The sequence below is a fragment of the Chrysochloris asiatica genome, unplaced genomic scaffold, assembly GCF_000296735.1.
Source record: "Chrysochloris asiatica unplaced genomic scaffold, ChrAsi1.0 scaffold00046, whole genome shotgun sequence".
NCBI lineage: Eukaryota > Metazoa > Chordata > Mammalia > Afrosoricida > Chrysochloridae > Chrysochloris > Chrysochloris asiatica.
This window is the reverse complement of record NW_006408564.1, coordinates 8,939,229-8,966,152: the sequence shown is the minus strand read 5'-3', so window position 1 is coordinate 8,966,152 and position 26,924 is coordinate 8,939,229. Positions and strand designations below refer to the sequence as shown.

At 37.3% G+C, this 26,924-nt stretch overlaps 1 protein-coding gene across 1 annotated transcript in view; it reads left to right on the top strand.

The window, feature by feature from the left end:
• The window catches only part of LOC102834024 (chromosome unknown open reading frame, human C3orf67), a 443,079-nt gene that overhangs the window by 264,790 nt on the left and 151,365 nt on the right, over positions 1-26,924 (top strand). The window contains exons 10-12 of the mRNA XM_006862094.1: positions 947-1,063; positions 4,005-4,127; positions 6,293-6,630. Coding sequence (XP_006862156.1) covers positions 947-1,063; positions 4,005-4,127; positions 6,293-6,630 — 578 coding nt within the window. The remainder of the gene's footprint in view (positions 1-946; positions 1,064-4,004; positions 4,128-6,292; positions 6,631-26,924) is intronic.

Genomic DNA, 26,924 nt, shown 5'->3' with positions numbered 1-26,924 from the left:
TACATTATTTTCTGTGACCTATCTTTTTATTTTTCATTAATCTCAAAGTGATAAAGCATGTTGTGTTTTTACTTTTTGATGGAAAAATCCCTCCATTTTTGATATATTTTGAACTCCATGGCATTTTAAGTTTTCTTAATTTTATATTTTAGTTAAATCATTTCATTTATAAAGTTTATCATTTGATATGCAAAATAACCCTATGAGTTTTATCATTTGATATGCAAAATAACCCTGTGAGTTAGGAAAGGATTTTTGCCCCATTTTTCAGATTAGAGTTTCAAGGCTAAGAAAATAATGTGTGGTATGTAATCATTGGATAGATTGATATAAGAACCCAAGCCTTACCACTCCCTACCTGTTTTTCTATTAGCCAACTCAGGTGAGAGTAGACAGTAGGGGCATTTGAGTTCATTTGATTTGATTTAGAAACTGATGATCATTATTACAGATAATACTCCCTTTGGAGTATAACTGACATAAGGAAGTTAATAACGTAAAATATCCAGTCCCAGTTGTATGGCTATTTGTGAGGCCTGGATTTTCTTAAATTCTATGAGCCTTAGTTTTCTGATCTGTAAAATGGGGTTGTGATTGCTGGTAGCACTAGTAGTTTATAACAGCACCCTCATTTAGTCAGTCTGCTTCCTCACAAGGAGTCATGGTCTGCACCTGGCATTGTGCTGAGCTATTAAACAGTCAATAAATACTACTACTGTGAATATTATTATTTACATTTTTAACATAGCTTATTATCCAATTAATATAAATCCAATTTCTATTCTCTGTGAAGAAAAATCTTGTGTTTGTGATACAGTTTTATGTTTTTATATCAAAATGACACATGAATATTCTTGTGATAGCAGTAATCTTATTTATTTAGTTATTTGAAAACATATATTGCTTTTATTTTGGCTTTTTGTTCTTTGATATGAAAATGGACCAGCCAGTCTCCAGATTATGCATCCACATCCTCCTCAAGAACCATCTGTAGATAAGACTCAGAACAGAAGAAGATTACAGTTAAGAAGCGCCAGCAGGGAAAGGACAGAGACCCCCAGCGGTATGGCACGAATTCAATGCTGTCTTATATCTGTGTATTTTTCAGGGCAATAGAATCAATCTCTGCAGGTTGTAAGTTCCAGATTATGAACCAATTCATTTAAAATATAAATGTTCTACAGGGATTATGAAAATCAAATTTTCTGCAGAAAAAATTCCTCTGCAGACCTAGCAGAGATTTGCCAGATTAAATAGTGCCATAGAAAAGGAGTATTGATGTGGCACTGTAGGCTAAGTACTGGACTACCACCTGCAAGGTAGGCGATTCAAACCCACCAGGCACTCCTCAGAAACCCTGTACAGGGTGACTATGAGTCAGAACTGATATGATGGCGCTTACCAACAACAGCAACCATAGAAACAAATAGCCCTGATGTTACTGCAGTTTAATACTTGACTACTAGCCACTCCATGGTATAAAGATGTTGACAGTCTGTTTTTGTAAAGATTTATAGGCTGAAAACCATATAGGGGAGTTCTGTTGTCCTCTAGGGTCACTGTGAGTCAAAGCTGACTCAAAGGCAATGGGTTTTAGTCTTCTTGTTTGTTTGATTTTACTATAGAAATAAAAGAACTTCCCACTTTTACTCTCTAACGCAAATAAGTTTATATTATGAAGTTTTTGTTGTTGTTGTTTGTTTTTTAATGGCTCAAATGCATAGAGGCTCAGGACCATAATCTTAGGGACACCAAGGTCTGTTGGCATAATATAGTCCACAAAGAATTGATACATTTGAATTTTGGTGTTGGCAAAAATACTGAAAGTACTGTGAACTGCCAGAATAACAAATCTGTCTTGAAAGAGATATAGCAAGAATGCTTTTGGAAGTAACAATGATGAGACTAGATCCCATGTACTTTGGACATATTGTAAGGAGGAACTAGTCCCTGGAAAAGGACACCATGTTTCATAAAATAGAGGGTCAATGAAAAAGAGAAAGACTTCAATGAAGTGGGTTGACACAGTGGCTGCAACAATAATTGTGAGGATGACATAGGACCAGGCAGTGTTTCATTCTGTTGTTCATAGGGGCTCTATGAATCGGAGTACACTAGACAGCCCCTAACAACAACAACAGCTTGCAAAGGCGATGTTTCACTTCCTACTTTGGTATGTAACAACTGTGATCCTAAAAACTCATGAGAGGTCATCTCAGGTATAACTATTGGTCTATCCCCATCTGAAACAAAGAAACGTGAAGAAAATTAAAGATTCAAGGAAACACTCAAAAGGATCAATGGACCAATGGAACCCCAGCCTCCATGACACTGAGACCAGAAGAACTAGATGATGCCAAGCTACCACTACTGACCTACTCTGAAAGAAATTACAATAGGAGCTCTTGGATAAAGTAAGAGGAAACTGTGGATCAAGAGACTCATGAAAATGAAAAAGAGCAGGCTTACTGGTCTGATAGACACTGGTGGAACCCCTAAGGCAATGGCCCTTTGACAGCCCTCAAACTTGGACTTGAACTCACGCCCAGCTCAATTCCAGCCAAATGATAGGAAGACTTACAGGGTGAATAGTAACAATGAGGGGAGGTATGCACTCATTGGAATAATCAACCATACAAAATAAAAAGGTCAGCATTTGCTCAGAGACAAGTCTCTGAAGGCAAGATGGAATAGAAAAGAAGAACCAAGGGCAGCCGTAAATATTGGGAAGAAGTGGGAAGAGTGCTATTATATTTGTAAAGATTCCAATCAATGCCACAAAATAAAATTTGTATGAATTGTTGAATGGAAAATTAATGTGCTCTGTAACTTTCACCCAAATCAAATTTATTTTAAAAAATAATGATAACCCAAATGTGACAGAGTAAATTCTGACCTGCAAACTTTACTACCATTGAACTTGACTATTTGAGTTTTTCCTTTTTCATTTATGTCCTCTGGACTGTTTGTCTTCTGATATAATATAGGTTAAGTTTTAAACTCTTTGCTACCAGTAAAGCATTAAATAAATATGTGACTACTATAATCATTCCTGAAAATACTGGTCTTAAAGCATCTATGTATAGTTTTGTATATATATATATATATATATATATATATACACATATCTGTTAGCATAATTTCTCAAAAGTAGAGGTTCTTGACTAGGCTGAAATTTTGCCTGCTAGATTTGATATAGTTTTTAAAAAATTGTGATAAAAAATTTAATTCTATAATAATGCCTGAATCCATTTATTTAGCATAAATCTGTGTAGAAAAATGAATTAGGTGTTTAGGTGATCATTCTTGCATTTATCTTGTTTGCTTCAAAAACCTTTGTTATAGAGATATAGTTTAGTGTAAGAACTGTAACTTAAATAAGTTTTATGTGAAACCAAAGGGAAAAAAATATAAGACCCTTATATGGGTCTTAACACTTACGTGGTTTTTAGATTTCCTTCAGCTGTATATTGTTGTTGCTGTTAAATTCCTTTGAGTCTATTCTGACTTAAAGCGACCCTGTGTAGGATTTCCAAGGAGCAGCTGGTGGGTTTGAACCACCAACCTTGTGGTTAGCAGTCCATTGGTTATCCTACAGCACCACATTCTTAAAGTAAAAATGTTCCTTTGCAAATATCAAAGAATTATAAATCCTGACAAAAAATGCTGTAAAGGTCCTCTTTAGAGCATGCTAGTAAAAAGGGATAAAATAATGTACAGACTCCATAGCATTACCTCTGACGTGCTTTTTTAAAGTCATGGTGCTGCTTCAGGATAAACACTGGACTGGTAACTGCAAGGTTGGCAGTTCAAACCTGTCAGCCGCTCTTGCAAACTCTATACAGGGTCACTATGAGTTGGAACCAACTTTATGGCACACAACAACAGCTTGCTTTTAACTAATCACGTTGAAAAATATATCAAATTATTTCTATATTTTGAAAATTAATTGCTTTTATAAATATTGAAAAAAAGTTTCATGGGAAATATTTATTCTGAAAAAGGCAATTCTTCAGGCAATGACAGAAATGAAGATAAAGCAACAGCTGTCTTCACCTGTGCATCCCAAGAAAGAGAAGAGACATGGAACCCCAGAACTTCAGGACCCCAGTCTCCTGTTCAAGCAGGTTGGCATCTTGTTCATAATTAATAGAATATAAACACATTAAGTCTCTCAACCCCTGTCATTGTGGAAAGTTGGAATTCTGTCACTTGTTAAAATATATCATTCTCCTTTTAACCTCAATTTTATTTCAAACTTTAATGGATGAAAGAGTATTCTTATTCTCAACTTGTAAAGCACCAGTTGTCCTGTTCTGGATGAAATTTTTAAACTTTTAAGTCTCACATGACAGTGTCACCGTGCCCAACGATTATCTATTGTTACATTTCTCCAGTCCTCTTTACAGTGGGATGGTTGGAGTGTACAGCCCTCAGCCCATCACCATATCTTTCCTAGCAGGTGTGTGGTACTTGTACAAAGGCAAATTGTTTTTGAGCAAGGGAAAAAGGAAAATAAATGAAAATTGTTTGTAGTTTGTCAGTCTTATTTATGCAGTGTTGAAACCTTCATTAAAATGTTAGGCGCAATTAGTGTCTCTAGCATAAATCTGACTGTGTAGAAAAACTAATTAGATGTTTAGGTGATCATTCTTGCATTTATCTTGTTTGCTGCAATATTGTGATTACACAGTAATTTACATATTTTCCTAAGAAAACACACCAAATTATTCATTACAATTGATATGGAAATACTTAAGGTAAAACTACAAATTTTAGAAAAAAGCATGTGGTGGTGAGATAATTAGACTTAGTTTGGTGTAAAACAGTCTTTTTACTATGACTTTTTGACAGTTAATAATGTGTTCGGCAATAGGTCATACAAGTTGTTTAGCTGCATAATGTATGTCACTTTCCAATTTTGTGTACTTACCAATATCTATAACGTAACACATTGGGTATGTTGTATATTGGGAATTATTTTCAACATTTGTAGAGCACCTACTGTGTTTACAGAACAACATGGATAAGGCCCAAAATAAGACAGCAATCCGGACTGTGCCTCAGTGAGTCTATTTATGTCACTGGCACATAGCTACCCTGAAGCAAAATCATTTGCAATACCCTGAAGAAGTGATCAGATGAAGTAGCTTCATCCTGCCCTCCGTGTTTACCTACAGACTCTGTCCCTGAAAATCAGAAAATACTTTGTTCCTAGTAGACTTTCTTTAAGAAATATACATTTATGTTATTTTTGTTGTTGTTGTTGTTGTTAAGTGCCGTCTAGTCGGGTCCGACCCATAGCGACCCTGTACAGGGTTTCCGAGGGTGTAAATCTTTACGGGAGTAGAAAGCCTCATCTTTCTCCCGCGGAGCAGCTGGTAGTTTCGAACCGCTGACCTTAAGGTTCGCAGCCCGATTCGTAACCACTACGCTACCAGAGCTCCTTAAAGAAGAAAGTATACATATCTTTAATATTAATTATAAAGATTTACTCTTTTCAGTTTGCCTGGATCACAGAGTTATAAAATGAAATCTTAATGTTATATAAAATTATAAATATTTTGTTAAAAATCTATCCTGGAAGGAACGTGCTATATTTTTAAAGAAAATAAATAATGTTATATGAAAAAAAAGAAATAATGTTAAAGCATTCTCTCATAAAATTAAACATTAAGTTCTATGTTGTTGTTATTGTTGTTAAGTGCTGTCAAGTCAGTTTTGACTCATAGTGACCCTGTATAGAATTTCAGAGGAGTAGCTAGCTGGTGAGCTTGAACCACTGGCCTTGCAGTTTGAACCAACCTTGCACTCCAGGACATTAACACACACTGCCACACCAGGATTCCATAAAGATCTATAAATGGTTCTATTTCAATCAGTAGAATGGAGAGAGTGTTAAGTGCTTGGTTCTTCTGTAGTTAAAAAGAGATATTAGTAGCTCAAATTTGGAATCGTTTCCCTTCTGGGATGTGTGATTCATGAGACAGTGCTATAAAGAACTTGCTGCAGGCCAGGTGATAATTATTTCAGTCTTATAAATTCCTGTCCAGTATATAAATTCTATTCAGATGAGAAAGAAGTGCAAGTGAATTGCCTGTAGCTGTAAGCACCAATCTTAAGTGTTAAATGTTTAGCAAGGTACAAGATGGTGGATAAATTGTCTCTCATGGATTTTGCATTATCTGATAAGTCTTTGTTTCAACAGCAAAAAATGTTAACCTGACCTCCTGCCTACTTAACACTTTTATGGAATGCTACTCTAATTTTTGTCATCTTTTCTAAATGTCAGATGAGTGGATATTTCCTGAAAATTTTGATCACATTCCCCATTTGGAATCTAGCAGACAGTCTTTACAACTGGATGAGGACTCCTGCAACATTTCACACCAGTGGTCAGAAGTTAGCAAGGAAAGCGAGCATCACCACCAAGCAGGGGAAAGCCAGATTGTTCCCAAGGACATTTTCACTTTTTCATCCAGACCACGGTCAGCACCTCATGGGAAGACTCATCAGAGTATGTCCCCAGAAGAGTGCCCATTTATTTTAGATCTAAAAGAGGAGAACAGTGGAATGCCCAGAGGTGCCCATTCCGAAGATGATTTTTACAGCGATGACAGCAGCGAAGAGGTACACTGCTTGATGAGTGAAGTCATTTTAAAGCTCAGTTGTTCCATTAGCACCAGCGAGCATGAAAACCAGTTGAAATGAAGTGGGGAGGGGGTTGGAAACTACTGCTATTTATAAAAATGTGACAGATTGCAATGTCATTCAACAGTTGCAGCAGGTTGTTATGGTAACTCGAAATTGCTGCCTTTTTATTAACAGTTAGCCAGTTGCACTTTTAATTACAGAAACCAGTTTTGAGGCTGTTTTTGTTTTGTTTTATTTTTTCATTTTAATTTTTATCTAACAGAATGTCAAGTAATATGCAGTTCATTTATATCAGGGGTGGGGAATGTCTGGCCTGTGAACCATTTAAGGCCTGCGAAATCATTTGGTGTAGCCCTGGTAAGGCAACCACAGTTCCAGCCATCACATTAGGAATGAATTAATTAAATGTTTGACCAAATATAGCAGGTTAATTTTTAAGTTGATGATTTGGTACGGCCCATGAATGATCTTAAAATTTTGGCAGGAACAAAGTCTCCCACCCCTGAGTTATATGATTGCAAGATCAGTAAATTTTAAGAGCACAGTGGTCTGGATCTCTGGGGACGTTGTATTGCAGTTGCTAAACTTTCTGAATTGTTCGTTTTCTAGCTTCCTTGCTCCCCTGCCATCTTTTAACCTTAGACCTATTAGGACTCATTATTTTCCATATAGTATCAGAATTACAAAAGTTGTGCCAATTAAAGTTTAGATAATGAATTATGGATTAGTGTTGGGACTTGTCTTATAGAAGGTTGTCTGTTTTGTAATTATTTAGAATACAAATATATTTTATAAATTTGTTAAATTCATTAAAATTATTTTTAAAACTTGTTAAAAATAAAATGTAATTCTGAAACATTATTAGAACCTAATGCATTATGATAATGCTTTTTCCCATTTGATATGAATTTATGTTTGCAATTTCTTTAGCCTTATTCTCTAATGATGGACATTCCTATTTTCTGGGAAAAATCATTATTTAAAAATCAAATTACAGTAATATTATGGCCTAGTGAAATTATACAAATCATTTCGGTATAAAAACATATAGAAAAATAGAAAATCATTTTTAGGTTTGCTTACAAAACTTTAAAAAATAACTTTTAACTGATCAATCCTTTGAAAAGTGGAAAGTAGAGAGTCCAACAGCTTAAATTTCTCCTTCAAAGCCAGTTGAGAATACAGTCGGCTTCTTCGGGCAGTAACAGTGATTTTGCGTCTTTAAACTAGTATCATCAACAAACTGCATTGAGGAGCCTTTTTTCACAATATCTTAGTTTGTAAGTGTAATGAAATTTGATTCATACCAAACACAAACCTGCTGTAAACCATGTTGTTCAAGTACATAAGGAGCACATTTGATGCCAGAATCTTAGTTCCTGCTGTTACAAATTGGGCTGCGAACCTTAAGGTCAGCGGTTCGAAACTACCAGCCGCTCCGCGGGAGAAAGATGAGGCTTTCTACTCCCGTAAAGATTTACACCCTCGGAAACCCTGTACAGGGTCGCTATGGGTCGGACCCGACTCGATGGCACTTAACAACAACAACAACAACCCTTAATAATATCACGCTGCGTTGGTGTTGAGTGCCATCAAGTTGACTTCTGACTCATAATGACTCCTCATGACAGAGTACAATTGCCCTATAGGGCTTTCTTGGCTGTAATCTTTACTGAATTGGTTGTCAGATCTTTTCCTATGGAACTGCTGGGTGGGTTTGAATTTCCGACCCTTAGATTTAGAGGCAAGCTGTAAAGTGAACATTGTCTTCAGTACCTAGTAACGTCTCCCATCTTTCAACAAACCCATCCCAGGAGGACTCAGCTGTTAATTCTTCTATAGCATAAACAGATAAATCCGATCAATTAATTGTTGTATGCCATTGAGTAGATTCCAACTCATAGAGACCCTCTCTGGGGTTTCTAAGAAGCGGCAGGTCCAGTGCTTATCCTGCAGCACTACAGCAGGGCTCTGATAAATTAATTAGTATCTCCTGGTATGACGCTGTAGGATCAGCGCTGGACTGCTAGACACAGGTTGGGTTCAGACCCATGAGCTGCTCCTCAGAAACCCTATAAAGGGTGGCTATGAGTCAGACTTGACTCAACAGCCCTTAACAACAACAACAACCGTAGTTTTATTAATGGCACGGTCCTCTCCTCTTCCCATGTGCACAGTACCGTCTTTCTTGCCTAACCCCAAAGAACTACTGTCAGGCGGGAAGTAGTAACTAGTAGGAATGTATTATGAAGAAACTGTCCTTACCACCACTTGAGAATCTTTACCTTTTCCACCTATGTGAAGGCTAAGCCTTGAGAAGAAACAATAAAACTTCACAGGAAGATGAAGAATACTCATTCTGAATGTGTTAACTTAGCACCACTGTCTTCTGCTAATAGCTGCTCTACTTCTGACACCCACCAATGTTTATTACCAACTGTATAAAGCTGAGGGAGTCCTGTTGTGGCACTGTAGGATAGACACCGGACTACTGTGAGTCAGAACCGACTTACAGCGTTTAGCAACAACACAAACCATGAAACCGGAAGCATATTTATCATGTGTTATCCAACCCCTCACTGGCACAGCTACATAGTTTCCCTTGTGCTGTACCCAACAGAATGATAATGCAGTGAGATCATGTCATTGCTAATACCTGCTCCGGTACACCTATAGTCAGAGCCTGCTCAAAGGACAGCCAAAAAGAGGTGCAGAAGCCCTGCCTTGGTGTGTAGGTTTGCTGTTAGAGAGATTGTTGTTGTTGTTAAGTGCCGTCAAGTCGATTCTGACCCATAGTGACTCTGTATAGGGTTTCCAAGGAGCAGCTGGTGAGCTTGAACCACTGACCTTGCAGTTCAAACAGCTTTGCATTCTGGTGCATTAACCCACAGCGCCACACCAGAACTCCTTAAAGATTAAAGAGCTGCAAATCAAAATTCAAAAGTAAGACCAACAGAAGTGCCAACTTAATTTAAGCAAGTTCTAGAATTTGTAATGACTCCTTCTTTGTATCCGTTTTTTTTTCATTGTGTATTTTTGGGATTTTTTTCTTTTCCCTGTAAGATTACATTTTTTCATTTATTAACTTTGCAATTCAATGAGAAATTAGTATTACATGTTTTAAGTGCTTATTTATATATAATTTATTAAGAAGAATAATTGTAATCAGTTGAGGTATCTTTCCATTGGTTGCATATCCTTGGAGTAACATCATACTTAAGAAAAACATGAAATGCCATGTTATAAATAATGGTGGACAAATGAGTTATAATTACATTACTTGTCAGGCTTGATGTTTATAACTTATAATTAAAAGTTTATTTGATATTAGACCATTGAGTATTTTAAAAGGGAAATTAGATGTATTCAGCAGCATATAAATTAAGTAACTTCAAATTATGTTATTATCATAAAATAGAAGTATATACTCAGTACTAAAGACCAATTAAAATATGTTATCAGTAATATGATGTTTTTGTAATTTAAGTTGCTTATAATTAGTTCACATCAGATATCTTCATTAGTATGGTAGAAAAATCTGAGAACCTCAAAATTATAAATTTTTACATTTACTTTTATCCTAGTCCTTGCATTGACTGTATTTTATTCCCTAGGTAGACATGTATTACTGGTACCCAATTAATTTTGAAGTTATACTGCTTATTTGAAAAGCACACTATGGAAATATATTTTATGGTGAGCTATAAAATCAAGACTACCATGTAAAACAAATTATCTTAGGGAAGCTGTTAAAGTGGAGTGCCTTTCATAGTATTGCAGCATCTGAAGGGATAAACATACACGCACATTACTATAATGGTCTCTATTTTGTACTTTTTATGCCATTATTTCCAACATGGCTTTCAGTATATATATACACCTGGTTTGCAACTTGAGTAGTTAGCTTTGTATTAATATTTTATTACTCCTCTGATTTAATTTTTCATCTAGAAATACTATCATTTTTCCAAACTCTGGCCATGTATCACATACTGAAGTGGATATTTGCAAGGGCGGGTAATTTGTCTTGTCTAACAGTGCAAATTGGAACATTTGAGCCAAAAATGTATCCGTATTTGATCATGAATTATGTGTTCTCACTGCCTGTACTGTTCAAATTAGCTAGTAAACTTCTAGTTCTTTCTACCTAACTCTGTAGGTGCTTGGGAAGGACATATTTACAAGCAATAAATTAAAAGGGCCTTTTCAGTTTTCCCTCCCAGCTTTCTTAGTGTTGTTGTTTCAAGGTAGTTTCAACACTCAGTAGCTAAATCATTCCATTTTTGTTACATTTTTTCCTCATTGCCTATGTCTGGAATATTCCATTAACCATTCCCTGCTGCATACTTGACTAATGATTTTTAACTGCTTTCTCACACACATTTACATACATAAAATAGTAAGAATATTTATTCCACAGGAGGCTGTTTATATATATATATACAGCTCTTAAATGCTGAATTGTCGGATTATGTATTTGGAAAGAATGAAAGGATTCTACTTTGAATGTATTGCCTTACATTTTTATTCCTGTATATTAAGAATTACAATATAGCATACTTGGTGTAGGGCTGTTGGATAAGCACTGGACTGCTAGCCACAAGGTTGAAGTTCAAACCCATCAACTGCTCCTTGGAAATCCTATACAGGGTCTCTGTGAATTGAACCAACTTGACAGCATTTAACAACAGCATAAACCCTCCAGGGATATTTAATATTTATTCTGTGTGCGCAGTCCTTTTAGGCTCTTCACATCTACATACCTTTACTGTTACACACTAAAGTGGAGTTCTGCTGTGGTGCTGTAGGATAAGTACTGGACTACTAACCACGAGGTTGGTGGTTCAAACCCACCAGCCACTCCTTGGAAACAGTGTACAGGGTCACTGTGAGTCAGAACCGACTTGGTGGCACTTAACAAACACAGCAACAAAATGTTATTGTGGTGCTGTAGGCTAAGTACTGGACTGCTGGCAGTTCAAACCCGCCAGCTGCTCCTTGGAATCCCGTAGAGGGTCGCTATGAATTGGAACTGACTCAATGGTCCTAACCAACAACAAATTGTTGTTGTTGTGTTAAGTGCCCTTGAGTCGGTTCCGACCCACAGTGACCCTGTATGGGATTTCCAAGGAGTGGCTGGTGAGCTTGAACCACTGACCTTGTGGTTCAAACGACTTTGTAGTCCAGTGCATTAACCCACAACGCCACAGAAGCCACAGGCCCCTTGGTTCCTGTAACTTGACTCTGCATTGCTGTTGTTGTTGTTGGCATGTTATAACTTTTTTAAAGCAACCTTGGGCAAAGGTAAAGACTCCTGGTGGTTCAGTCTCTATTACAAATTCTGAACAGCCACCAAAAAAACAAAAACAAAAAAAACTATGTTTGGAATATTGCCTGATCTGTTTTGTTATATAAAAATTTTACGAACATAATAGAAGACTTTTTCCATGATAGACTGAATTAGAAATCAATTGAAATATAAATATGTAAGATCATTCACTTTTACAAAGGCTAAAACAGAGTTTTCCCCTGACTCAATCAACATTAAAGTTGCAATTCAAAGAGCCTGGGTCCCATCTGCTCCAAGTAGGTGGCCCTCAAGAGTCATTAAAATGATCTTTTCAAAATTACAACCCAGCAAGAGCAATCCATTTTGTGCATCCAGATATTATTGTCCAAACGCCCATCTGCATGTCCTTTTAAGAAGCGTAGGTCTACAGAGGAAATACTGCCTCCTTGGGGAAATCATTGTCATCTTCAGCATACATATGCTGTGCTACAGTTAATCAGGCAAACTCTATTGATGTTCCTGGCACTGGGGCGTGATTGAATATTTAACAAACAAATGTTTCTGAGCCCAGAAGACAAACGGTTCAAGAGATCTGGGACTTTAAAAAAGAGATTTGAAGTTAAATCAAAAGCATTTTTTATTTGTTCTTCTGCAAAACAGATGAACAGATGATTGGAATGTGAAACCAGCATGGCAGTTTCCTTACTGCTCTGACAAATTGTGTGCAATTGCTACACAGGTTTTCAGTTGCTAAAAGATAAACCAAAGTAGGATGGGAAGGTGATGGTTTTTCAGTCAGATCTTAATATACTAACTTCTTAAGCTTATAATCACTTCTTAAAAGTTTTGTGGAAAAAATTAATCCAATACATGTTGGGACCATTAGAATTACATATGTGGAATCAATGAACATCATGTATACCTTATCAAAATTGCCAAAACATTACTAAAGAGAGAAATAGGGTTTCGCCAATGCTCCACTTTTAGTAAATATTTGTTAAAATTAATAGTTAAGTATTTTTTAGTATTTGTTAAAATTAAAACTATTTTTTATTCACCATTTATTTCCACTCTAAAATGGAAGTTGACCCAACTCAAATCAAAATATTGCTTGATTTTAGTCTCATATAATCTTTTGCCTTTCTCATTCATTCCAATTAACGTTTTTGGAATACAAGATAAACCAGATTTACTGGTTCAGGGGCAGCCGAAAGGAGCCATGGTGACTTCAACTCTCAGCTGCTAGCTGAAAGGTCAGGAGTTTGAACCTGCCCCCTGCCCTGTGGGAGCAAAGACATGACAGCTGGCTGTGTAAAACTAACAACCTAGAAACCCTGTGGGGAAGTCAGACTTTGTCCGTCCTGTACGGTCACTTAGAGTCACAATGCATTTGACTGCACAGAACAACAGCGTACCTAAAGTAAGCAATTCTTTTGTACCCTTTCCAGATTCTCCAGTTATTTGACCTTTCCATATATTTATATACACTGAACTGTGAACCACAAGGTCCACGGTTCGAAACCGCCAGCTACTCTATGGGAGAAAGATGAGGTTTTCTGCTTCCACGAAGATTTAAAAACCTCAGAAATCCTATTTTAAATGTAAATGTCATCTTTAAAGTTTCATCTGTGCTTCGATGGCAGTTTGGGAAGTGCACTAGCTCCATATGATAAGCACTGGACTGTGAACCACAAGGTTCATGGTTGAAGCCTTTATAGACTTCCTGATATTATTATGTTTCTGTGGTATTAGACGTATACCTCTTGAGAGCAGTGCCTGTATCCTCCTTACCTCTGTATTGTCTATGAACTAGAAAGCAAACTCCTTGTTTTCGATTCTGACTAAATGTGAGCCCATGTGTTAGAGAGTAGAAGAGGTCTCCATGCAGGGTTTGATTGGTTGGACCCTTTACAAAAGCTGATGTCCAGCCTTTCTTCTGCTGTGCTGCCGGGTGAGTTTGAACAGCCTACATTTGGAGGTGAGTGCAAACCATTCGTACCACTCAGGACTTTCTCTAGTGCCCAGGCAATGCCTTATGCATTGTGTTGTTAAGTGATCTGCAGTCATCTCCAACTCATAGTGACACTATATAGGGTTTCCAAGAAGCAGCTGACAAGCTTGAACTGTCGACTTTGCGGTTCAAACCTACTTGTGGTCTAATGCTTATCCTATACCGCCACACCAGGACTCCATGCCTTAAACATGTTGCTGTTAAGTGATGTCAAGTTGGTTGTGACTCTGTATAGGGTTTCCAGAGAATGGCTGGTGAGCTTGAACTGCTTACCTTGCGGGTCAAACCGATTATACAGTCCAGCACATTATCCCTCATTGCCACACCAGGTCTCCATGCTTTACACATAGCAATGACTTAATATTTATTGCAAAAACTTTCGGCCTATTTCATATAAAAAAAATTGGGTTACAGACGTTACCGAGAGTTACTGAGCCAATAAATCGTAGTTGTGCCCTTTGTGTTATGCCAGCTTCTTTTAGGGCCATTCTGTTTTAAATTCGCAGTACAACTCCTTATTATTTATTATGAAAATATAAGTGCAGTTGAGTAGCAGCTCTTGTCACAGAAATCACACTGGAAATTGGGCCTAACAATTGAACAAGAATAAAAATAAATACAAGAAAGAATATTATTGTCTAGCAGACCAACAACTTTGCTCGCTGAAAGTGAAGAAGACTTGAAGCACTTATTATTATTAATGTCAAAGAATTCAAGCTTTAGTATGGATTACACCTCAAAACTTAGAAAAAATTCTTCACAACTGGATCCATAAGCCAATGTCACGATAAACAGAAAATATTGAAGTTGTCAAGGATTTCATTTTACTAGTATCCGAAGTCAGTACCCATGGAAGCAGTAGTCAAGATAATGAATACATATTGCACTAGAAAAATATCCTGCCAAAGAACTTGATCAAATACTACCCTTTGAAATGGTTGACTATCGACTAGTTCTTTTTGGAACAAAACTCACAGTATAGAAAAGACCAAGGTTAGTGATCTGATAGATTGGCAATACCCCTGAGACTATGACCCTTAGACATCCTTTAGGCCGGTACTAAACTCACCCTCACCTCTGTGGCTCAACTTTCAGCCAATCAATAGAGAGGCCTATAAGGTGAACAATAATACCAAGGAAGTACAATCAACCATAAGAGAGCAAAAGGACAGTATTTGCCCAGGAATAAAACTCAGAAGGCAGGGTGAGATAGGAAGAAGGACCAAGGCAAAAGGCAAGCACAGGGAGGAAGGGAGAAACAGCACTGCTACATTGTGGGGACTGCAGTCAGTGTCACATAACAAAATATTTATGAATTATTGGCTGAAAAATCAATTTGCTTGATAACTTTCATCAAAATCACAATTAAGAAACAAAACAAAACAAAAAAGACCTCTTTAAAGTATTAAAAAGCAAAGCTGTCACTATTTTTTTAAACTTTGTGTTGTGACTGAAGTGCAGGTGTACAGTGCAGATCATCGGGTTTACTTTACACTAAACAGTTTATGCACATTTTGTTTCATTTCCTTGTAATATGCCTTATCCCACTTCTCTGTGTTTCTTGTTTCCATTCTTCCTTCTTTCATAAATCTTCAAACATCATCCTTGGCAAATGTTGCACTTTTGAGCTAAAATGATTGAGAATCCTAAGATGTGCATGTCTCACTGGTGTTATTGTTCCCCTTAGTGACCTATCTGCTGATTGGCTGAAAATTGGGCCATGGGGGCAGTTTCATTTTCAGACCCGAAGGATGATTGGGGGCTCCAACCAATTTCTATGTGACCAGTAAACTTGGTCTTTTTTTTTTTTTATGATTTTTGAGTTTTGTTCCACATTTTTCTCCTACCAACCAAGACTTCCTAATCCCTTTTAGAGACATTGGCAGATAGTAACTGGATGCCATCTAATTCTTCTGGTCTCAGAGTCATGGAGACAGATGTCCCTGTGGTCCATTAGACCAGTGAACTAATCGTTTCCTTGTATCTTCCATTTTCATTGCTCTTTACTTCTCTGGAAAGAAGAGTGTACGCTTGAGTGTGAGTGGGCATGTATGGGAAGTACAAGACTAGTGCAGAGATGGCACTTACAGGATTGAAATGCCTCTGACCCAAGCCTTAGTGTTTCCAGTCACCTCGTATGCAAATGGCAGCTGGACAAGGACTAAAGAAGAGTAGAGAGTGGCTGTCTTGAATTTTAGTGTTGGTGAAGAATGGATGGAAGGAATACACGGAGTCACTGTACCAAAAAGAACTAGTCGATGGTCAACTATTTCATAAGGTAGGTAGCATTTTATCAAGAGCCAATTGCACTAAAGGAAGAAGTCCAAGGTGTACTGTAGGCATTGGCAATGAACAAGTAGCCTGGAATTGATGGAACACAAATTGAAATCTTTCAACAAACTGTTGCAGCACTAGAAGCACTCACTCATCTCTGCCAGGGGATTTGGAAGACAGCTACCTGGCCAACTGACTGGAAGAGATCCATATTTGTGCCCATTCCAAAGAGAAGTGTCCCCGCGGAATGTGGAAATCATCACACAGTATCAAGGAAAATTTTGCTAAAGAAAATTCAGAATCAGTTGCAATAGTACATTGACAGGGAAATTCCAGGGGTTGAAGCCAGATTCAGACAAGTACGTGGGAACTAGGGATATCATATGGATCTTGGCTGAAAGCAGAAAATACCAGAAAAATGTTCACTAGTGCTTTATTGACTATGCAAAGGCTTTCGATTGTGTGGATCATGACAAACTATAGATAACATTACAGAGAATGAGTATTCTGAAACACTTAATTGTGTTCATGAGGAACTTGTACATAGACCAGGAGGCAGTCATTCAAACAGAACAAGAGGACACTGAATGGTTTAAAATCAGGAAAGATGTGCACCAGGATTGTATTCTTTAATCATACTTATTCAGTCTATATGCTGAACAAATAATATGAGAAGCTGGATTATATGAAGAAGAATGTGGCATCCGAATTGAATAAAGATTCATTATCAGCCTGAGATATACAGATGATACAACCATGCTTGGTGAAAAGAGGACTTAAAATACTTACTAATGATGATCAGAAACCACAGCCTTAAGTATGGGTTGCACCTCAATGTAAAGAAAACAACCATCTTCACTATTTATTGTACTAATAAATAGCATCATGATAAATGGAGAAAAGATTGAAGTTGTTAGAGACATCATTTTGCTTGGATCCACCATCAGAACTTATGGAAGCAACAGTCAAGAAATCAGATGACTTATTGCATTAGGCAAATCTGCACAAGACCTTTTTTAAGTGTTCAAGAGCTAAGATGTCAATTTGAGGACTAAGGTATGCCTGACCCAAGCCATGGTATGTTCAGTTGTCTCATCTGCCTATGAAATTTGGATAGTGATTGTATAAGACTGGAAAAAACTTGATGCATTTGAGTTATAGTGTTGGAGAAGAATATTAAAAGTAGCATGGTCTGCCAGGAAAAAAAAAAAAAAAGACAAATATATCTTGTAAGAAGTACAGTGAGAATGTTCCTTAGAAGCTAGGGTGGTAAGACTTTATCTCTCATGTTGTTGTTATGTGCCATGGAGTCGGTTACGACTCATAGTGACCCTGTACAGGGTTTCTGTGGCTGTAAATCTTTAGGGAAGCAGAAAGCCTTATCTTTCTCCCACGGAACAGCTGGTAGTTTCGAATTGCTGACCTTGTAGTTCGCAGCCCGATTTCGTAACCACTATGCTACCAGATAGCGTAGTGGTTACGAATCGGGCTGCGAACCATAAGGTCAGCAGTTCGAAACTACCAGCGGTTCCGCGGGAGAAAGATGAGGCGTTCTGCTCCCGTAAAGATTAACAGCCTCGGAAACCCTGTGCAGGGTCGCTATGAGTCGGAACCGACTCCACGGCACATAACAACAACAACAACATGCTACCAGAGCACCTTTTATCTCTCATAGTTTAGAAATATTATCAGGAGGGACCATGGAGAAGGACATCATGCTTGGTAAAGTGGAGGGTCAGTGAAAAAAAAAGGGGAAGACCTTCAATGAGATGGATTGGCACAGTGGCATGAGTAATGGGCTCAGGCGTAACAGCAGTTGTGAGGATAGCACAAGACCTAACAGTGTTTCGTTTTGTTGTGCATAGTGTCATTATGAGTAAGAACCAACTCAGCAGAACTTAACTACAACAGTCAGAAGAACAAACAAAACTGTCTTGGAAAAAGGACAGCCAGGATAGAATGTTCCTTCGAAGCTAGTATGGTGAGATTTTGTCTCATAGGTGTTTAACTTATTATCAAGATGGAGAAGCCCTGAAGAACATCATGCTTAGAAAAGGGCCAGCAGAAAAGAGGAAGAACCTCAATGGGATGAATTGACACAGTGATTGCCACAGTGGGCTCTAATATAGGACCGGTTGTGAGGAATTTGCAGGACCAGTGAGTGTTTTGTTCTGTTTTATGTAGGGTTGTTAATGTGTTGAAACTAACTCAATGGCATCTAATAACAGTAGCAGTAGCAGCAGCAGGCAGAACTAAATAAAAATAAATCATTCCTGGATCCATCAATATTTTTTTAAATTAGGGTTTGAGGGGTGTTTACTATATGCTCTGTTCATCTTCTTCCTTGAGAAGACTTAACTTTGATTCTTTATCTGTATGAAATAAAAATGATAAGATCACCATTCCATTCATGATAATTTATCATTGTTAGGATATTAGGCATTTTCCAGGTATTTCTGGCTCTTTTTCCATTTTCCCCCTGAAAGTAAGTTTCTTCAACTAAGATTATCCTCATGGTCCCCAAAGTGATGGAGAAGGTCAAATTCACTCAGTAAGTAGTAGACAGCACAGAATGGCCCAATGCCTGAAGTTGATACTATCAGGGACTGTTCCAAGGGTAGAATTAGACTCATCTGTCTTATTTTTTTTTTAAGAACAAAGAAAGGTTCTGTGATCACAGTAGCCATCTTTTCTATACCCTACTTGACACTGTGAAATATTAGCTTCTCCATCATTTATAGAAAAACATGTGTACAGAAGATAAAGATAACTTAGACAAAGAATATTAGGCCCAGAATGAATATCAATAAGAAATGCTCTTAAGAGCATGTAATTCTCATTCTTTGCTACAGATAGGCAAGCTGTTTTTCACGAATAGTTCTAAGGTGCTAGTGTTCCATTTGTGGGAACACAGTTATTTGCTAATCACAGCTACTTCCCAAGCATGACAGGATTAGCGATATAGGCTCTACATGATAGATTTTGCAGAGAGTCATTTAGTATAACATACTCTGCCTCCTATAAACTCTCAAGTCGATCAGACTTCCCTTATCTTCAATGCCATTGCCTTAAGACAGGCTCCCTCACAATTTCTAGTTCTCAACAATACAATAGTTTTCACATTTGGCCTCTTTCTGCTGTCTCCATAACCCACTCCAGACATTCTGCAAAAAATGTATGTTCACAAACTCATACACATGTCCTCTATTTTGTATTATTACAGAGATCTTTCTGAAATCTAAATCTCATTGTGATAGTCCCCAACTTCAGATCCTCAGTTGGTCCTCAATTACTTTCAGGATAAAATCCCTAAAAGGCAAGGATTGTTTTTTGGTCTACCATTATATCGCATGTGGAGAAATACCTGGCCCATGATTAGGAAGAAATGAGGGAGAGCAGTGACAAATTAATACTAGACAGCTAGGCAGGCAGGTAGATAGGTAGATACATACATACATACATACATACATACATACATACATGCATACATACATACATACATACATAGATCCTATCCTCTGCTCCCTTTTAATGAAAAGTTTCGGTCATTTCCTCCTTATGCAACCTGGAGCAGGCTCTTTCACCTTTACTCACATTTCAGTTCTACTGAGAGGGAAATTTCACCTGACCAAGTGACCTTTATGTTAAGCATATATGGTGAGCAAACATTCAAAAAGAAAGCGAACAATCTAATGAGTCACCCAAATATTTTGTTTTTAAAATGCCCAAGTTTAGAATTCAGTGGCTGGGTGCTTGGCTTTGTGTGACTATAGAGAGGCTTAGGAATTGCTTTCAGAACCTGAATGTTATACGTATACTGTGTCAGATATAAAATGATGCCTTTAAAATGTACTCTGCTTTTATTGACTTTTTCCTGTTCTCATTTTCTCATTTTAATGCCCTTTTATTTATTGCGTATTTAAATAGATGGAAATTGCGGGGGATTGGGGGGCGGGGGGGAAATCTACCTTGACAAGTATAAGCAATCTCACATTAGTTATTTCATTAAATTTATTGTAACATAGAAATCTACCGTTTGAAGTAGCACTATATTTCTTGTTTACATTATTTACTGTCATGGTTATTGATTTTATGTATGTAATTCTTCTTTCCCAGATTTTAAAAAATTTTAACTTTCGCTTTCCTGAGGATTATCACAGAACTGTACACTTGTGAAATTTGTGGCTTTTGCTTTGTTTTTCAAACAATTATTTTCATTAAAATTCATAGCTTTTGGAAAAAATATTTTCTATCATTGAAATTATCATGAAAAAAAATTTCATAAAACATGATCTGTTATCTGTTGCTATTGAATATTAAAACTGATAAGGCAAAAAAACTTCAGTAAGTCCACTCATAAGTATTTCCCTGTTTTGAAAAGCTAGATACCTAAATTCTAGTTCTTGATTTTACAGTGAGGTTAGCTTATCAGGAAGTCAAAGTATACCGTTTTTAGATGTTTTAAGTAACTTCCTGTATATCTTCTTCTTTTAGCCTATATTATTCTCTTGTTACTCAGGGGTAAAATAATACACTTTACCAAGAATTAGTCAAAATCAACATCCCCTGTTACCTATTGCTCTTGAACAATAAAAGTGTCCTGCAACAATTGCCAGCAAATGGTTTATACATATTTTAATTGCTTTTTATGTTACTTGCATTGTATTTTTCAATGCAGATTGTTGAACTAAAGCATATACTCTCATTTTATTTCTAGAATACATGGACTTATTAAGAAGTTATGCTCAATAACTTATTCATCACATTTTTCTGCTCAAAATGGTTTTCACTTTGTTCTCCAACGTAGGATAACTGCAGTATCCAGGGTTCTCCAAGTCCAACAACTAGCCCTTCCAAGTGCCCTCAGTTCACATTAGATAGAATGCTGGGGAAGGCTGCGAGGACAAGTAAAGGCTATTTCCAAAGTGCCTACACAGAAGTTGGAGCATCAGAAAGCCAGAATGCCTTGGCAAAGCAGATAAAAAAAACTGACTTTCCAACAAGTTTGGTACCTACACCATGCCTTTCTCCCCCTGAAGGACCGTGTGAAGCCTCTCAGAAAACTCCAGATCACATTATCAAAGCAAAGAACCATGAAGTGCCATCTTCAATAAACAAAGTCTTCCTAAAAGAAATCTCAGGGGAAAAGTTGAGACTGATCCCTGAAGTATCTGTAAGTGGCCCCTCTATAGCTTATGTATGTGGGACATATATCATGCTGTGTTCTGTTTTGACCCACTTCACACACGTTTTCTGCAGGATCTGCTTTAACCCATTTGTGTGATCAGTAATGTATTTTTTCTACTATTCACATGTGTTTTAGTTCAGTAACAACAGCTGTTAAAGAGTAGATTGCACATCCTAATGATAATAGAATGCCTCATGCTTTTAATGAGAAAGATAATTATGTAGTCTTCATCATAATAGTTATTTTTTATTTCCCAGTTACTTCCCATAATTTTTGTTATCACTGCCTACAAATTATAAATGAAGATCTTATTTTTGAGCCAGACGCTTGCCAGTAAAATTGACAGATTTTCAATAACAATCTACATTAGGAGCCATAAAAACATCATTATTCTTTTCACTTTCTGGTCTCTTTGCAGCAGTTCCTCCAAATAATAAATGAGATGAGTGAAGGTTAACAGTAAAATAGTGTCATTGAGTAAATCCCTAGGCTAGTTTGGTGGCTGTATTCTTGTCCATCAGATTGATTTTTCCATCCTGTGGTAGTACTTTTCTTTCTTCAATTCCCCCATAGCTCCGCTTAGAAACTGGAGAACAAATGAGGCAATACAGAACAAATGACACTTAAAAAAAAAAACACCTTTATGTGCCATTTCCAAAAGGTTCTGTGTGTTACCTGATGAAGCTTTCATTTCAATTAAGTTCTAAGCTATGTAGAATGGATTAATTGTTACCTAGCATGGGTCAGATGAGGCTGTCTGCTCCCATGCAGTTTATATCCTCAGAAAGGCCAAGGACCAATTCTATTCTGTCCCATAGGGACTTGTTGAGTTGAAATTGATTCAGTGGCACTACGTTTTGGGGCATAGGTAATAAGCATATACTCATACATCATCATTGTTATTGTTTGCTGCTATCACGTTACTTCTGACTCATGACAGTCAAGTGTGTATAGTAAAACTGTTCCATAGGGTTTTCAAGGCTGTGGCATTTTAGAAGCAGATCATCAGGCCTGTCTTCCAAGGGACTTCTAGGTAACTTTGAAACTCCAGCGTTTGAGCTGTTTGAGTGCTTAACCATTTGTGCCACCTAGCTAGTATTTCTTGAACTTAATATGAGGGTGAGTCAAAAATTATCTGCACTCTGACTGTAAAATGTATTTTAACCAACTTTTAGAGAAGGCAGATACATAATTTTTTGACATAATCTCCTTGCTTTTCAATACACTTTGTCCATCCGTCAGCAAACTTTAGTATTCCCTTACTAGAAGATATTTTGGACTGAGCTGCGAGCCACAAATGTACCACTGTCTTCACTTCTTCATCAGAGGTGAATCTTTGTCCTTGGAGCGCTGCTTACAGGAAACCAAATAGGTGAAATTCTAATAAAGCTAGATCAGGACTATAGGGAGGATGCTTTAACACCTCAAAAGAAAGGTTTTGCGCAGTGATAATGATGTGGGCAGAGGTGTGTGGATGTGCATTTTCATGTAAGATCACAAGGCCCTTGGATATTAGTTCTCAGTGTTTAATCCCAAATTTTGGCTTCAGCTCTTCAGTGAGCATCTCACTATAATGAGCACAGTTGATTGCTGAACCTTTTTCCTGATCATGTTCCAATGCTGTCCATTGAAAGCCCAGAAAACTAAGTTAAGCATCAGTTATCCAGCTGATGGCTGACTTTTGAACTTTTTCTTGGTCGGCAATAGAAGATGTTTTTATTCCTTACTCTTAAGCTAATAGTGATGAATCCATGTCTCATCACTGGTAACTTTTTTTTTCTTCTTTTAATATAATTCTCTTTTTTTTTTTTTCTTTCATAATTCTCTTTGAAAGCTTGTGACATTATTCAGCAGAGTGACTCAGTATATAACAATTCCTAAAAATCAGTAGCATTCTGAATACACTAGACAAGCAGATCTCTATTCAGTGTAGGACAGATCCCCAAAGTAGTCTAATTCTCAGTCATTGCCCAGATCCTAACTTGTAATGGTGAGAATTTGGATATGGGCAGTTTTTTGCTGAGTGTGTCTGGACATCTTCGGTCTACACCAAAAATAAGGTCCTAATTCACAGATCCAATCCATAGACAGATTGTTTTAATTCTCCATTAGATTTTTTTAATGTTTTATTGTGAATTATGTGATACTTTTCATGGGAGAAACATTAGCTTTACATTCATCCTATCGTATATCATTTCATTGCCATGGTTACAATCCCCTCTATGCATCATCAAACAAAGGGTATAGCCTGCAAGCCTGCCCCCTGGTCATCAGCACACAGTTGCTCTCCCTCTCTGGGTCTAGAGTCCCCAGCTACTCCATCTCTCCACATCATCGTCTCTGCCTCCATCTCTGGCGTCTAACTGTAATTTTGTTTTCTTTGGTTGTGCTAATGAACTGAACATAGCTAGTAACCTAGCCATACCTGTTTATTCTGCAACTCTGTTTCAGTTGACTGCAGCCAAAAGTGGGCTGTCAGAACCAGATTAAAACAAATCTTTCAGAGACAGTCCACTAAGTTTTCCCCTTAATTTTTTGCAACCAACTTCTGTAATGTATACTGTCATCTTATATATCCAAAATCATGCCTTTTCTTTTTACTTTGTTTCTTTTTAAGAAATAAAATCAAAACATGGTATTCACTTGGGAACTTAAGGTATGCATGAACTTTAAGTATCTGATCACTCAGCAAAGACATTGCCTGAAAAATAATGTTCTCTGATATCAGCAAACCCACTGCCATCAAGGTGATTTCAACTCATAACAACCCTATGTAGAGTTTCTGAGGTTATAAATCATTATAGGAGCAGAAAGCCTCATCTGTCTCTCTCAGAGTGTCTGGTAGGTTTGAACTGCCAGCTTGGTAGTTTGCAACCCAGTGCTTATCCTATAGTGGCTCCGAAGCTGCCTGTAACAATACCAGGAAATAATAAAAAGAATAAAGAGACCAAAGTTGGGATGGGTGATAGGAGGGCTAGCCTTTGCCTGTTCTCTTCATTTTAAGAAGCTTCTAGGATAAGAATATTCATGTACAAGTTTTCGTGTGGGTATATCTTTTCGATTGTCTTGCATGTATAGCTGGGAGTGATGTTGCTGGATCATAAGAAGTCATTTGGGTTATCTCAGGAGATCCTTCTTACAGCAGCTCACTACAAACTACAAAGCACAAGTCTACCATGCCTCCTATTCCTCACAGGAACTCTGAGACATTACTGACATTTTACAGCGAGGGAGACAGATTCAACGCAAACACTTCAAAGGGATGAAGAAGGAAAAGGAGCTCTTTCGTTGGTAAAGCAAAGCACAAAGGCATTGCTTCTCATTCCTGCAGGGACATTTGGTTTCAGTGTCAAAATTCAGACTAACAAAATTTTATCTCTAACAACCCGCATGAACACTACAATCTTACAACTCACACTTGTGAACATGTGCTTATTGATAGTCTCAGCTTAGTTGGACATAAAATTAATGAAGATGTAAGTAAGTCTGCTTTATTTCAAAGTGAATTTGCAATCAGAGTAGACTGTTCTTCCAGAAACACAGATTGTGCTCCAGTAAAAGGGGTCTAGTCACTGACACACTCATCACTTGAAGTGTGCAGCTCAAAATCTATGGAAACACGTTTCCTCTATAGAGTCTCCGTGCCTACAAACTCACAAAAACAATTTTTCCCCAATTCTAGAGACCTATTGTTACTACTATGTGCCATTGAGTCACTTACAGTGGCCCAGTATAGGGTTTCCAAGGACTGGTTGATGGGTTTGAACCAAGAACTGTGCAATTAGCAGTCCAGTGTTTATTCTGTAGTGCCTCACCAGGATTTCAGAGACCTACAGGAGTGTTTTTTTTTAAAAGTAAACTCAAAATTCTCAAACTCACTCACTGAGTAGATTCCAACACATAGCAAGCCTGTGTAGGGGTTTACGAGGCTGTAAATCTTTACAGGATCAGAAAGCCTCATCTTTCTCCCTCAGAGAGGCTGGTGGGTTTGAAATACCGGCATGTGGTTAGCAGTCCAGTGCTTATCCTACAGTACAAATAATACTACCGAGATTTAATACACATATTGTAAAGTTCACTCTGTGAAAGTGTATAATTCATTGGTTTTTATTCTATTCAGAATAAATAAGCAAGCATCACCATTAACTAATATTAAAACGTTTTCAGCTTCCCAGAAATCAAGCCTACGCTCATTAGCAGTCACTCTCTGTCCCTCTGTGTAACCAACCTTTGGCAACCACTCTGTGTTCTCTCTGTATATGGATTTGCCTGCTCTGGACATTTCATATGATGAAATAATACCATGTGCAGCCTTTGATGTATAGTTTCTAGCACTTGCCATGTTTTCAAAGTTCATCCATAATGGAGCATGTATTAGTACTTCATTCCTTTTTATGGCTGGATAATATTCCATTTTATGAATAACTCCATTTTATATATCCATTCTTCGTTTGATGAACATTTGGTTGTTACCATTTTGGACTATTAGCAGCATTCATTTAAACATTTTTGTGTGAATGTTTTAAATTCTTTTGAGTATATACTTAGCAGTTGAAATGTTAGATCAGATGATAATGCTATGTTTAACCTTTCAAGAAGCCGCCAAACTGTTTTCATAGTGGCTACATCATTTTATGGAGTCCTGGTATGGCGCTGCAGGTTAATGCACTGGACTGCAAAGTCGGTTTAAACAGCACGGCCGGCAGTTGAAGCTCACCAGCCATTCCTCAGAAACTGTATTCAGGGTCACTATGGGTCAGAACCAACTAAACGGCATTTAACAAAAATGACACATCATTTTATAATCCCACCACACTGTAAGAGTTCCAGTTTCTCCACATCCTAGTCTACACTTGTCCTTTTTTATTTTCATTGTCCTGGGAAATGTGAAGTGGTATCTCATTGTACTTTTTGATTTGCATTTCCTTAATGAGCATCTTTTCATATACCTATTGGCAATTGGTATATCTCTTTTGAAGAAATATGTTTTTAGATTCTTGGTCTGTATTTTAATTGTATTGTTTGTATTTATATTTTGTTCAGTTATAAGAGTTCGTTCTGTATTTGGAATTTGTGTGCCTTATACTTCATGACACTACCACCACCACCACTACCATATATGAAACGTGCAAATTTTTTCCCCACTCTTTGGGTTGTCTCTTCACTTTTTTGACAGTGTCCTGTAAAACACAAGTTGTTGTGTTATGAAATTGGATTTATGTATTTGTTTCTTCTGTTGCTTTGCTTTTGGTGTTGTTTCTAAGAAATCATTGTCTAATCCAAAATCACAAAAATGTACTCCTGTTTTCTTCTATGAGTTTTATAGATCTAGCTCGTATATTTAGTTAGTTGATTCACTTTCACTTAATTTTAGTATATGGTATAAACTAGGAGCTCTGGTAGCGTAGTGGTTACGAATCGGGCTGCGAACCTTAAGGTCAGCGGTTCGAAACTACCAGTCGCTCCGCGGGAGAAAGATGAGGCTTTCTACTCCCGTAAGGATTTAC